At 37.4% G+C, this 14,684-nt stretch overlaps 1 protein-coding gene across 4 annotated transcripts in view; it reads right to left on the reverse strand.

The window, feature by feature from the left end:
* Positions 1–694: 694 nt before the first annotated feature.
* Positions 695–14,684, reverse strand: part of MAEA (macrophage erythroblast attacher, E3 ubiquitin ligase) — a 52,844-nt gene continuing 38,854 nt past the window's right edge. For all 4 annotated transcript variants that reach the window (XM_075092111.1, XM_075092112.1, XM_075092110.1 and 1 more), the window contains 5 exons: positions 13,243–13,319; positions 6,613–6,721; positions 3,244–3,377; positions 2,336–2,531; positions 695–1,929 (listed from right to left, as the gene is read on the reverse strand). In XM_075092111.1, the coding sequence (XP_074948212.1) occupies positions 1,834–1,929; positions 2,336–2,531; positions 3,244–3,377; positions 6,613–6,721; positions 13,243–13,319 (612 nt within the window). In that variant the 3' untranslated portion in view covers positions 695–1,833. The remainder of the gene's footprint in view (positions 1,930–2,335; positions 2,532–3,243; positions 3,378–6,612; positions 6,722–13,242; positions 13,320–14,684) is intronic.

Raw genomic sequence — 14,684 nt, forward strand, 5'->3', positions numbered from 1 at the left:
GATGCAAGTTCTCTCATAATCTGCCTCTGCCTACTCTTGGCACATTGCTTTGTTCTAAGGAACCTCTAAATCTGCCACTTCAGGAAATGCGGAAGGAAACAGACCCTTCCAGCAGCACGTGCAGGAACACTGGGCTCTGCCAAGGTGGCAGCTCCACAGTCTTCCAGCTATACCCATTCACAAGCATCAATAACGTATGCTTACTGAAAATGGAAGCTTTTCAGACATACCTCACTGGAAATGCCACTGTATTTACAGTTTCAGAGTGGCTGATAGACATCACAGAAATACAAACTGATTGTAAGTGTTGACCATGAACAGAAGTTGTGGCCCCCCCAGTACTATTTGTCAGCTTTCTTCAAAGCACTCAGTCACGCATCAAAACCTCACAGCTGGCATCTCCCACAACGTTTTTTTAACAGAAAGTCTCCAGGACATTAGGCAGATCCTCTAGGAAGCAGCAGGAAAAAAACCGACCGCAATGTAGATTGGCATGTACTGTTGAAATATGAAAAGTTTAAACTGATGCTTTGAAGAACACCAGTTATGGGCGTAGTGTGGTGTTGGTTTTGTGGTTGGTTTTTTTTTTTTTTAGGTCTTGCAGAACACTAAAAACAACATGTGGAAGTTGCAGTCCTTTTAAGAGGGACATCTATAAAAAAAGTTATTTTTTTACATTTAAATACAAAGCAGCTTTCTAATTTTATATAATCAAGAAATGGAAAACAATTTTTATTAACATGTTTTACATTTACAATCTTTTATTAGCTAATCAACATCAACATGCAAAAATAAGCGCTAAATACAAACCTCTACAATATGGTTTTGTTTAAACTACAATGGTTTAATTCTTTTGAAAAGTCATAAGGATGTGGTCTGTAGTTGTTAAAATTGAACTATTAGTTTCAGTAATGAATACTATTTAGACCCTAAAATTATGTAATCATCCTGCAAGGCATCTTCAGAAACTTCGCCCAACACTTAAGAATACCAGCTCATTTTCATGTGAGTACATTCTCAAAGCAAGAAATAAGGCAGTAGCACTAATGATTTCATATTGAACCCTATGCACATAACTAATAACTTTAGAAGAACTTTAACACTATGGTAGACTGGAAAAAGAACATTTAAACAAGCATTGGATTTTGCCTGAAATGTTCTCAGTTCCTCTTGATACTTATGCAACCTCCTTAGAATATTTGGGTTTGGAAAAAGACTTCCTACTCCTTCAAACCAGTCCCTAGTTGATCCTCCAGAGAAGCCAGTCTTGTGTCAAAGACACCAATATCTTCCCACGGAAATAAGTTACATAATTCATGTTCAGGATTACTTCACGAGAGGATCATAAAGAAGGCAAAGAGGAGCTTAAAGGAGAACATATTGGTCGTACTGAAATCTTTGCTAACAAAAGGGTCTTGGACAATTGTGAAAAAGAGGGAAGAAAAATGAATTTAATTTCAAATCTGTTGTCACTTTTCCCCCAGTGCAAGTGTCCATCTTTAAAGAAAGTTATCCTTTAGAAGATGAAAGTACTTTTGAGAAGAGTCCAATTTTTGACCTTATGTTACAAAACCTTAACAATCAAAATTTGTTTTTGTTTTTATTCAAGTACAAACTTAAGTCATAATTCCTCTTTTTTTTTTTTTTTTTGAGAGTGTTTATTGTTGCTCATTGATCTTTGGTCGCAAGAAACAATAATGCCACCGACAGGTCTGATCCCCAAGGTGGCAGGGTTTGCTTCTTTGCCACACGTTAAGGCCCCCCCCTTTACAGGGTATGCCAATATACACTGTGTCAAAATTCCAGCGGCACTTAATCATGCGTTTTATGGACCTACATGATGTAGACTTTCTCAGCTTGTGAGAAGTTGAAGACTTCTTTGGTTCTTGGGCAAATTACTTTGTCATCTTGACGAATAGAAAGCAGAGACTGAAAGAGAGTGAAATCAAAAGGTAATATTCACAGTGGTAACTCAAAGCATTATTTAACTGTTGAGTAAATAAACTTTTCATAAAAATGTTATAATTGGAGGTCAAAATATCTTTGCCCACAAGAGTTCCTTATTCTACATTATTGTTCTCCAGAGAGAAGGGGTTTCAATGCCATTTGATTTCATGTTATAAATTCATATATTCAATCATTAGCTTCTTTTAAGACCAATTTAATCACAACAATATAGTCCTTTATAAATTACTGCAAGAAGTTACTTTTCTTCTGTTAATATCAAAGATACTTCTAGCTTCCTGACTGAGATTATAAGCTCTTATTTTGCTATAGAAACTTATTACAACAACTGCTATTTTGGACTTCAGTAAGTCATTGATTCAACACTTACATTGTACCCATAGACATATCCATTTGGTAACATCATAGGAGGATTATTTTCGTTCATTACATCCCCCGAAATCTTGCAGACTAGTCGGGAGTTGGCACAGTGTGCCATGGGCAGAGGCTGAGCGAGCTTGTTCAGGGATTTGCTACACACAGGGCAGTCTGGGTTTTTTGAGCTCCCGTCTTCTTTATAACACTGTCTGTTTAACAGAAAGTTAAGGCACAACCACCACAGAATGCAATAATAATTAATGACATATATTGGAAAAAAAATAGTAAACTCTGCAACTATAGCCTAGGTTATACATGTATGTGACCATGGAACTCAGGTTTAACATGTACATATAAGAATCAAGCGCTTCCTTTGTTTCAAGGAACAAGAGTGAGCAACAAGTGCCTGGCACCCTCTACAGGTAAAGCTTCTGATGTGGAACACTTGAGTAGCACCAGTCCTTCTCTAATACACCATAGTGTGTAGCAAATCCAACTAAGTTTCAAAAGATGCAGGATATGTTTGAATATTCACATAAAAACAGTCAGGGTAAATTTGTATGCAAGTGCTTAAAAAAAAACACCCAATAATTGTGACCCAGCTCACTAACTTTTGCAGATATATTCACTAACTTAAGACACATGGGAAGATAGCCAAGTATGCAAACACAATGTCGATTTCACCTTAAAGCTTAGGTTTAGGTTGGTTGTTTTTTTTTAAATGAAAAAAACCATAATTTATTATAATTTCCCTTTAATTTACTAGAGAGACCAATTCATACTTCATTTAAACAACTCATGAGCAAAAATATTCAAGTGTCACATATCCTCTTTGAGCTCTCTGAAAAGCATCCATTGAACAAAAAAAAAAACCCACAATGTTTTTTTGCACTCGACAGTAGTATCTGCATTAAAGGATACGGTGTTTTTATAGCTGAAAGGCCTGCCTGGAGTGTTATAGTAAAAACAGAATTGTTTCCCAGCTGATGTAGTCTGTAGTTATCGTATCTAAACTGTTGGATCAGCATTCTCCATCGAGCAGGGTCCAAGAGATCCTGTTAAAAAACAACACGACTGTAAGTTGTTTTCAGTCTAATTGTCCCGGGGGGAAAAGCCTGGAGGGGTAAATTGTGCAAAACTCCCTAGATTGCATTAGCATGTACACTTCTGTTTTGTGACAATTCATAGTATGAATGTACTTGTTCAGAAACTACTTTTTAACACTACTTTACTAGAAATATGATTTAAAGCAAGTATTACTTAAAATAGCTGGCATAACAATATCCAATCTCCCTCCATCATCTACCAAATGTTCTAATTAAGGTATGTAAATCCTGGTAAGGCTATTTCTTGCACTTGGTTTTCTAGAATGCTGGCCTACTTTTGCAGCAACATTAGTACTGCGGGATGTTTGCTCTGCAGCCTCTGAACCATTAACATGGAGAAGTCAGAAGCATTTTTTACCTCAAGTCAGGCTAATTCTGCTGATACCTCTTTGTAACATATGATGTTTACAGAATTTCATATCAGTTCTCAGGAGAAAAAAGGTTTTAATTTGAAGAGCTGGCACAACCCCAGGTGAGAGAAAGCTTAGCTAAGCTATGTATTTAAGGACAAAGTTATTTAATATATATTGTAATGCTGTGGGTTACCTAAAAACAGTAGTTAAAAGTAGGGGTGTTTTTTTAATGGAAGCAAGAACTAAACCCACAGGTCAAGAATATATTGAATCCTAAAACTAATGCTGTGGAAGAGCCATGTAAGAAGTGAAGAACCTTTGAAAATGCACTTGTTATTGTATGTACACAGGCAAAGACCTAATTGACCTAATCCTTTTTTCTGCTAGCACCCCTTCTCTTTGGTATCTGTAAGCTGCACTTTGGTCACGAGAAGTGGCAATGTTTATCCTATAAGTAAGTTCATATTATCAACTGTGCATACTACACTTTGAGGCAACTAGAAGAAAGAATAATATGTTTTAGCACATTGTTTAGTTTATAAAACAGGCTTTTAGAGAAAGTCAAGGACTTACTGACAGACAATACACTTAGTAGCGGCATCAAATTCAAAACATCTCATACCAGAATTACTAGGCGGTGATTTTACCATGATGTAGACGCTAGTTTTTATGCTTTGCTCTGTACCACGTTGGCCCACCCTGCCTCTCCTCAGTTCCCTGTTCATTCAAGTAGAGACACTGGAGAAGGATGGATTCCGGCACACTACCTTGTGTTGTAGCCTGTACCCTGGAATTCCCCCCCCCAAGAAGCTCAGGCTGGCCGCAGAACTTTTATCCAAAAGCACCTCTTCTGCCAGATTGCATGTCTGCTTGCTCTATCACCTGCCCCGTTTAAGGTCAGAATGTTCCCAGAGTTCCAGGATGAAGCTTTTGTTCTGACCTTAAGGCAATTTTTGAGAAGAGGTAATAGACAGAGCCTACAACAGATCCGTAAAAAGGAGATAAAGTACTACTAATGATAAAGAAAAACTTATGATTAAGGGCCTGGTAATGGGACACAAAAGTAGCAGCTGACTGAATGTCCAGTTGGAATAATTCCAGCCACAGCTACACACTCTTTTGATCTCCTTCGAACAAGCAAGTAGCTCGTTTTGCCACAAAATTAAATACGTTTTCCTTAAAGTCCTAAAAGATAAGACAACAAGCTGGAGAAAGTTGTATCATTGGTTATAGAAGATGCTTTTCGCTTTTCCCTTGGATTAATAAAACTCAATTAGAAATATTATCTGACAAACTTTCTCATAGATTTAAAAGTAATTTTACTTAAAGACATTTTAAGAAGCCACTTATGCACAGGACCCCTAGTAACATGTTAAAGGTAACTCCAAACAAGTGTGCACTCTATGATTCTGTTTGTCTAGGAAATTATTCGGGGACCAAAACCATGACTTCCATAAACTAGAATGTTTTAAGTCAGATCCATAAAAAGTAGCACGGAATTTGTTCGAATTGTACAGTTGTAGATGAAACAATACTAGCTTTTCTCCTTGCCCTCCTTCATTGAAACAGTCTGTCCACACTAGCCCTTTGAACAAAATACAGGATTTTTATTTCCTGCCTATTTCTTTCTAACTACTAAAACAATGACAAGCCCTGTCTTACACCCACTCCTAACACATCTCTTGTTTATGCTCTTAACTCACATCAAATGTAGAACCCAAAACACCAAGATCCTTCTAGGACTCCAGGATTAGCAGAGAAATTCACATTAATTCTGTGGATTGTTGGTTTGGGTTTTTTTTGTGTTTGTTTTGTTAAAGCATTGATTTTATCAATTGTTTAAAAAACATATTTGTATTGGCATTGCCACATATTGGCTTGGCATTGCACAGAATTCTTGTCTTGCTTTGGCAGCTCAACTCTTGTCTACCTTCTGCCTCCAATGCCAAGTTAAAAAAGAGAAAAAGAGTGAAAAGAATTAGCACATGACCACAGAACAAATGGAAAATCTGTAGAAACAGTAACTACCTACGAATGTTGCTTGATTCAAATTTACTTGTAGGTATTATCACTAATATCTACATTAATTTCTATAATCCAAATACATGAACCCTAACCTTTAAACATCAAAAATACTGCTTTCAAATCTGGGGGAGATTCCGATTGGACACAAGAGAAAAATTCTTCACAGTGAGGACAGTCACCATGGGAATAATCTCCCCAGGGAAGTGGTTGACTCGGCCATGCTGGACACCTTCAAGAGTCGCCTGGACAGGGTGCTGGGCCATCTTGTCTAGACTGTGCTCTTCCCAGAAAGGTTGGACTAGATGATCCCTGAGGTCCCTTCCCACCTGGGATTCTGCGAAATCATCTTTCCTTTCTTCACCCCAACCACCGCAAGAACAGTAATTTAAGGAGTAGAACTAAGAACTGCTGCTAGAGTATTAAGGCCATAACCTAGTAAGTTGGGAAAAAAAACCTCTCTCATTTTTTCTTTCCTCCCCATCTTCTGTCTCTTGCTGTGTATTTGCATATCCTGCTTGCAGTCCCACAGATCTTTAGTGCTGGGGTTGTGGTACGCCTATAGCTCTGTGAGAATCTGTCCGTTAATATTAAGGTCCAACTGCAACTACACAAATACTACCTGGATTATTCTACAGGCAAGGACTGGTTATTAAAATTAAGAACTATTATAAAGGTTGACTTTAAAAAGTAGAATTAGAACATCATTCAATGTTCAGATTATTGAGGCATTTTTCCTCTACAGAAAAATAACTGCAGCATGTATTTTATTATTCTGCTGTACCACTGACTTGCAAACAAAATGTTACCTTATAGGGGGAGATATGAGTGTCTGAAGGAAAGGCCAACATTCCCATCACTTGTCGAACCTCATCCAGCTGGCTTCCCTCAGCCTGACTGAAATGCTTTCTTGCGTGTCTGAAATACAGAATTTATACCTTTATCATATAGCCTTGTTTCTAAATCAAGTAAGTTTACATAATTATGGAAGATTTCAAAGAAAACCTCCAGATCCTGCTCTCAGTACTTGAACTCCAAGTGCATTTAGAGGGCTTGAAAAAAATACATCCTGCAAATGTGAATGCAAGAATGACTTTCAGAATTAGCAATTTTATGCTGCAATTTCTTAGAAACCAGAACTTCTTACTGTAGCATGAAGTCTTACCTCACCTACACCTAGAGTGACAGATCCATGATCACGAGAAGAAACGTCTCTGCTTCTGCAAGCTCAATATGTCATACTTCCTCCTTTGGCATACACTCACAAGCAAGGTAAGTCTGGTAATCAGCTATTCCAAACCCTTAAATATCAAGAGTGTTCATATATCTACCTTGTTTATACTGATATTTGAGAATACTTACTTTTGAGTAGTGTTTTTTTAATAGGCTAGAAAGCAATATCACTTTCTGTGCAGACAAAAAAGTGCAGGGTAATACAGCAGAAAACACCTTGTTAAGAGCAAATTTTTTTGCCAAGGAAATAAAAAATTAAGTAGAACTTCAGTACAAGTTTTTGTACTTTAATGCATACTGACTATAAGAGATACACACAAGGCTGAAAAGTTGGATATTTGAAAGAAGCAACAGAATGACCCAAAACATATTTAAAGCAAAAATACAAACTTCTTAGTATTAATTTCCGGAAAAACATTGAAGTCAGAGAATTATTATTAGATTATAAGGATATTCAACTACTTTAAAACCCTGTATGAAACCCTCCCGTATCTAGTCTTCCCAAGATTATGAATTCTCAAGTTGGAGTTTAAGTGTGCAGGAAAACCCTCCAGCCTTTAAACTGGACAATTAGTTCAGAATTTCTGCTAAAAGCTCCTGTTTCAGTGGCACACATATGTTGCATAGTAGACCGAGTATGGAATCAGCATTATATTTAATTTCTGGCATTGCATAAGTCTAGAAAAGTCTTCCCTATGCCATATTTTCTCTACGTTTTGTATTATGGGAAGATACCAAGTCATCTCTGCAGTACTCTGGTAAGCATTTGCTCTTTTTAACTTTTGAAGAGTCTTGATAAAATCTATTTGAAGTTACAAGTTACTTGAAGGAACACACAGTACTTTCCAGTTGCCCATTTCATGGGTTGAATTAAAAACAAACAAACAAACTAGGTAAGTTCCATTCCCCCCTGCCCCACCTCCCAGTTCTGCTTTCTACTAACTAGGGTCATCAATACCATGAGAACAGTCTCTTTAGCAGTGTTTCAGTTTCTTATTTCCTCTCCCACCCAAGCCAGGAAGCAATGGAAGTTATGTAGGACAGACTGTTTCCACCCAACTTCCTATTTTGGGTGAGCAATTCAGGAATGTAAATACTGTTCCCCAGGTGATTACTGTTATGAGAGCAGAAGTACAAAACCCATGGCCTGGGAGAAGAGACTAGGCAGCCTGGACATATTGGAAGAAAGCTAAAATAAGTGCTAGTGCAGAGCTGCAGATGAAAGCGATAGCTATTTAAAAGAAAGCTTAGCAAAGCAAAAAACCTCAGCCCTACCAGTTAAGCTAAATTACTGTGTGTGCATGCGTGAGGGAGAAGAGAAAAAAAAAAAATCTTAAAAGAAGCGATCACTGTGCACTTGTGTTCTGTGATGTTAAAACAGAAGCGGAGCTTCAGTTTTGCACCCGCCTTGTTAGTATTGTGGTCCTACTCCCCTGCAGGCCTTGACAATTTGCTCTTACAGACAGCATTTCAACAATACACCCCCTTACTGATAGGAAGGGCTCTGAGCTGCAACAGGCAAATACTGGCCACACTTACCGTATGTGTTCAGGAAGAGCAAGAATTGACACTTTGTTTTGTGTATGTACAATACATAATCGCTGTGTGGGGGGCTAGCCATTCAAAGAAGTGCTCAGCAATCCAATACTTCCATCATTGGCAAAGTACTGTTGAACCCAGGGTGCAGTGGCTATTTTGCGTTCAGCCAGAAAGAATTAGGTTTTCTAAAGTGACCATCTGTTAGTGTTCATCTCCTGACTTTCCCTTCTGCTTATGCCCCTTAAGAAAACAAGGAAATCTTCCCACAAAGCCTGCCATGCTAACGTCTGAACTTCATCCTCTGAGTGCCATCACTTAGAAATTAAAATGAAGCAATATATCCTTTAAAAGAGAAGCAAGTTCAGTAATTCATAGCACTCTGAAGTCTTTCTTCCTTCCCCTATAAAAAACAGTACTGTATGAGTATATGTGAATGCACAACATTTAAACCACACCTTATTTGCCCTCATGCCATTATCCACCCCTTCCCTTCTCATTCAGCTATTTCCATCTCTTTGTGCAAACATTATGCTCTTGGAGTTACATGTGAACCTTGCAATGCTTATTTACGACGTTTGTACCACCATTAGCACACACTAGTCAGTATTGCTAGAGTAGGGGGCTAAATTTTTGCTTATGGTATTTTTTAAAATCATGACCAGTGGACCATCACTGAAACTGCTAACTGCATTCTTGTGACAGATCAAAATAGGTAGAAAATTTTGGTTTTCAAAACCCAGAATGATTCTGTAAACTCTGTGGGGACAAAGTCCATTGTCTTTTGTTTGAAATAGCTGTTCCTCTAGCCCAAGCAGGTACAGCAGGGGTATTGTACCTGACAAATCCAAGAATGAAAGGATACTTATGAAGACTTGAAGATTTACAGTTTACTGTCTACTAAGGGTACATTAAGTTGTTAAAAAAGTATGTAAGCTATACTGTGTGTATGTCTGCATATGCCTGAATACAAGAGTGGACATATTTATCAGGAAGAAGCAATAACTGAACACAAGAAAACTCGGTCTTTCTGCTCAGGCTTTCTGACCAATGTCTGAATGCCTTTATCTCAGAGCCCATTATGACTACTAGCAAAATTTATACTCAGTATTCAGAAGCTTTATTATTTTTATACACCTGTTCCACCCCATCCCATAAGAAAAATAAAGGAACAAACTGTGTTTATTCACCTTTGTAGGAGAGAAGTTTACTAAAATGAAGAGACTATGGCCCTTTGCTCCTACTTCTGCACAGCAGCTATTTTTATTTACTCCTTTTGTCCTTTATATCCCAAGAACAAGCTCACAGGGTGTTTTGTTAAGCTTTTAGCCAAGAACTCTGCATATCTCTAGCATTCCATAAAAGTAGCAGAATGCTGTCAGATTTCCCAGAATGAAATTAGTGAGATCCCCAAAAGTGTGAAATTAGTGTCATCAGTCATTCATTGTTACAAAAAAAAAAACAAACCCTAAAGAGGCTGTGGGAGTTAAAGGCCAATGATACTAGGCAAAGAACTTTGTGATGTACTTAAGCTTAAGAGATTTATTCTTTGTAGTCAAGAAATAGTTTTCCTACATTCTTGACACTTGCACTTCCAGGGCTGCTCTGATAAACTACCTTAGAGGAAGGTCCGTTTGTACTCATTTTAAAAAGCTACAGAAATTCAAACACTTATGTAATAAGATGTATATTTTTAAAGCTCGCATCAATTTTAACCTAAAAGCAATATGTCACTTTGGAGGTTCTCAGCAGGCCGTATGCACAGCTTTCAAACTTATTTAAACACCAGCTGCGTTTTAACAAAATGTCAGTTCTCCGAGTTCCACTCATACAGGAAACTACTTGGTAAACAGCCTCTTTCTCTGCTTTCTAATGGATGCCTGACCTATTTATTGCACCACGGACACAATACTGAAAGAATCCTGCTGCAGGCACTTAACAGAAGCAAGCTAATAAAAACACAAGTTCCAACAGTTTGCTAGAAGCAACGAGATTTATGCTACACCTTCCCAAACTATATTCCCTTATTCATTACATATTTATTTTGAAGCAAAGTAGAATGAAATGGTGAAAACTAACCTTTTTAAGCCACATTAAGAAAGGAAAGCATTGAGATGTTGAACTCTGAATGTACAAAATTATCAAAACTCACCCTGTTAAAAAGGAGTGAATTGAGATGTAGGATTTCTGTAGCTCCTTTTCATTTTATAGTAAGTTATGAAGTTAAAGCAGCATTGTTATGACAGGCAAGTTGTAATTGCTTAGCATAAAATATATATCAACCCTGAATTTCAATAGGTGTATGGAATATACGTGCTTCACCCCTAACAACGAGCAGTATGGATGCCTATTTGCAATATAGATAGGATCTGTAAGTTTTAAGCCTCAGAGGCTATGGTAGTACAAGTTACTCCATGCCAAGAGTGTTGGGTCCTCTTGATGGCTGACACCTTGCTAATTTTACCAGTTCTCATGTGAAAAAGGGATCTGAAGGAAACAAATATCCTGTAACAACAGTAAAATACAGAATGACTTTATCTACATTGTCCCAGTTCTCAGCATATCTCCTTATTTCAGCTCCATTCCTGCCCCTGGTTTCCAAGCTACACAAGGAAGCTGCAGCTCAAAGAAATTAGTTTTTAAGAGCATGGACTACTCAGTGTTAAGATGCATGACTGCACATTTGGCAAAGAGGCAAACTTAGCAGAGAATAAAGCTAAAAGCACAAAGGCACAGTATTCTTCGGATATAAAGAGCACCATGGACTTCAGAAGACAGATAATGTAGTTGAGTGTCTTTCATCCTTTTCCCAAGTACCTGACAATTCCTTAGGATTTGAGAACTCCAAAGGGTGAGTGCACATATCTAAATGCTAGCATGTGGGTTATTTTAAAAAATTAATGACTGTAATACTATATAAAATAAATAACAGATAGTTTTTATATTTAGTAATATATTTATTATACAATTATATACATTATTTAATTCTATATAAAGAGAAAATTATTAATTACACAAACATACACTTGTATAATAATGTTAATTATTAATTAAAAATGGCTGGAGTTTATTAGATTGCACATTTGCATTGGCTGGGTCCAAACCAATGATTTAGGTGCAAGTAGGGCAAGGTAGGAATGATATCAGTTAGCTCAAAGCAAGCAACACATCTGAATGAAGTTAGAAATAACTGGAAATAACTCTAAAACTTTAGGTAACTTTGGGGGTGATGTTAGTATTAGACTGGCCTCTCCACTTACTTGCGCTATCATCTCCTTTATTCTTGTTTTTAAACAACTCTTTCTCACCCATTCTCTTCAATAAAAGGTATGTTATGTGGTTTGCTCTGCAGAAGAGCTCTTTCTACATCTGAACTTGGGAATGCACTAGAATGCTTTCAGTCTGTGCTTATGTTATGATACATTATATGTCTCTTCTAGTTCTGTGCTCCTCTGACCAAAAGGCAGCTTTGCCACAAATACAAGCCTCCTGCTGGTTTCAATTTCTGGGGTACCTACTATGGTTTTAAAGGCAGTAAGACTTGCAACTTCCTAACATAAAAATTGCCAGAAATGTTAAGCGGCAACAGTGTTAGCACCAGAATGTATCAGCAAAGCTTCAACTCTGTCCATAAAACTTGTCATCTCTCCCTGGTTTATGTATTCTTATAAACCAGAACCTGCTGTGAGTTCCTCTCTCCCTTGTCCATGTGCAAGGTCCAGTAGCTCTGCCACCTGTATCATACTTTGTGGTGCTGGCAAGATCACTGCTTATCAGAATTATCAAAATCCCACTCATTTCTGCAGGACTGGTTTCCTGTGTTATCCTGGAACATTGTTCCAACACCTTAAATCAGGACCACTAACTTAAAAGCATAAATTGCTTCATGTGCTGATGTTGTAAGTATTGCCAGAAAGACTGTGTGTGGTTGAAAGTCAGGCAGTGATGAGGTCTGACTCCACTTCTGTTACTGATTCGCACCACCCTGGGCAGTGTTACTTTCTTCACAAAGTAGCCCCCACTGAACTAGTTCAAAAGAGGTGAAAATGGATATTGTGTTGGTTTCTTCATTTGGGGCCAGGGGAAGGGAGCGGGGGTAACATAACATAGCTCGTTATTCTCACATACGTGACAACACAGAATTATCCATTCAGTACAAAAGGTGAACCTGGCCTAAAGTACAGCTTATAGAACAAGCTATGAAGACTGCAAAGCAGAAGAGAATTCAGTCAAAATTGAGATGTTAAGCTTTAAATGGGTGTTTCATTAACCTTTTAGTATTTTTGTGATTAAAACTGTAATGAGTTCCTGTGGGAAGCTAGCTGTACCTCTTGAAAATTAGTTAAGGGTATATATGTTCACTACATTGTATGCCACCACAAATTACAACTGTCTTATAAAACAGATTAATCTTCTAAACCTTTATTTTGAAGAGTAAGAATATGCAGAGTTTCAGCAACAATATGAAGTTTTTAAAATGTGTATCTGTGGAATGAGACCTTGCCTTTAAAAAAGTGAATCCCCAGCTTCAATCCAAAGACCGCTCACAACACTAGCAAGACCCTATACAGCAGCAGGGCTTCTGGGTGTTGCCATAATAGTCATGTTTCTAACAAAGCATAATACCATCTTGTTAAGAAAATTGTTTGGAAAGCATCCTAATTTCGTACCTCACAGCATCCAGTCTCTTGTTCTGTCGAATGAGTTCAATGAACTCCTGAATCCTTAGGCTGAACTCCAGACAGCTCTGAGATTAAAGACAAGACAGGGTCTTAGATGGTGCCAAAACTGCACTGCACAGTATGTTAAGTACTACGTGTGCACAACAAAAAAAGGGAGTGTTAATAACATGCAACCTTGTTTGCTTGCTTTTAGGCAATTACGCAAAAAAAAAAGTTGAAATGCTAACTTTACGGACAAGGCATCAGCACAGAATTCCCTAAAAGCAAACAAAACCCTCCTCTTGCCTCCTTCAAAACTTCAGTATTTAGCAGGGATGACCTTTTTCCTAATGACTGAAAGCATCGTTACCCGAGATGCAACTGAGGGGTGGTTTTTCTGTACTTTCTTTCAATTTAAAGTAGTAGATTCAACAGAAGTCTGGGGCTTTGTGATAATTTAGACACAAGATGTCTACCCAGAAGACTGCAAGGAAGAAACAAGTCGTTGAACACTATTTTGAAAGTCCTAATATTAACAAAAAACAGCACAGAGTTTAGGTTGCTGCAGACCCCTCCCTCCCTCCCCTTCTCCAAACTTCTATCCCACTCTTCTTGTCAAACACGTAAAAGCCATGCTGGAAACAAGTCTCAAACAAGAAAACCAAGTGGCATTTACCTGTTTTTGGAAAAAGGTAAAATTTGAAGCCTAATGAAGTTGACAGTGTCCCTTTAAATCAAATTCCATCACCAGTTCACAAAATCTATAAAAAAACTTTGAATATGTGGAATTAAAAAGAAAAAGATTCTCCCCCCATAAAAGAAGAAGTCACTATGCTTCTTTATAGGGACACAGTCAACTGTTTTATTACCTTAAGAAAACAATCAAACCCAAGGTCCTCTGAATCTTGAAAAGGACTGTATTCCTTTAGTTCCCAGCTCCTTTTGGCAAATGTTTTTTTCCTTCCCCCATGCTTCTAATGAATAGTTGCCTTTTGTTCATTGTCCATCAGCATAGTAATATCAAAATTCCTTAGTGACTTCAGCAGGAATTTGAGCAACTCCAAATTTGTGCCAGTTAACTGCCTGGGGTGACTAACGCCACATTGTAACAATTGCTTATTTTAAGATTTGAAATGTAAGCCATTTGAACATAAAAGTGATGCATTCTGTCATATGTTAAAATATACTTGTTTAAGGAATGGAAAACAATTCATTTTCTAACTATGCATTTTTCTGTACTCAAGCCCATATTTAGTAGAAAATAAAAATTTCTTCTCTACTTTCTTCAATTTTCAAGTAGGACTATTTTAAAATCCCCTGCTATTTAAATCTACACAAACCCCTCATTTAGAATTTTAGCTAAGTTCATTTTTACTAAAAAAATTGATCAAGCTTTATAATTTTTAATGATACTAAATCTTAATATTTTGCTGAAGTGTTTCAACAGCAGA

This window comes from Phalacrocorax aristotelis, chromosome 4 (assembly GCF_949628215.1).
Source record: "Phalacrocorax aristotelis chromosome 4, bGulAri2.1, whole genome shotgun sequence".
Taxonomy (NCBI): Eukaryota; Metazoa; Chordata; class Aves; order Suliformes; family Phalacrocoracidae; genus Phalacrocorax; species Phalacrocorax aristotelis.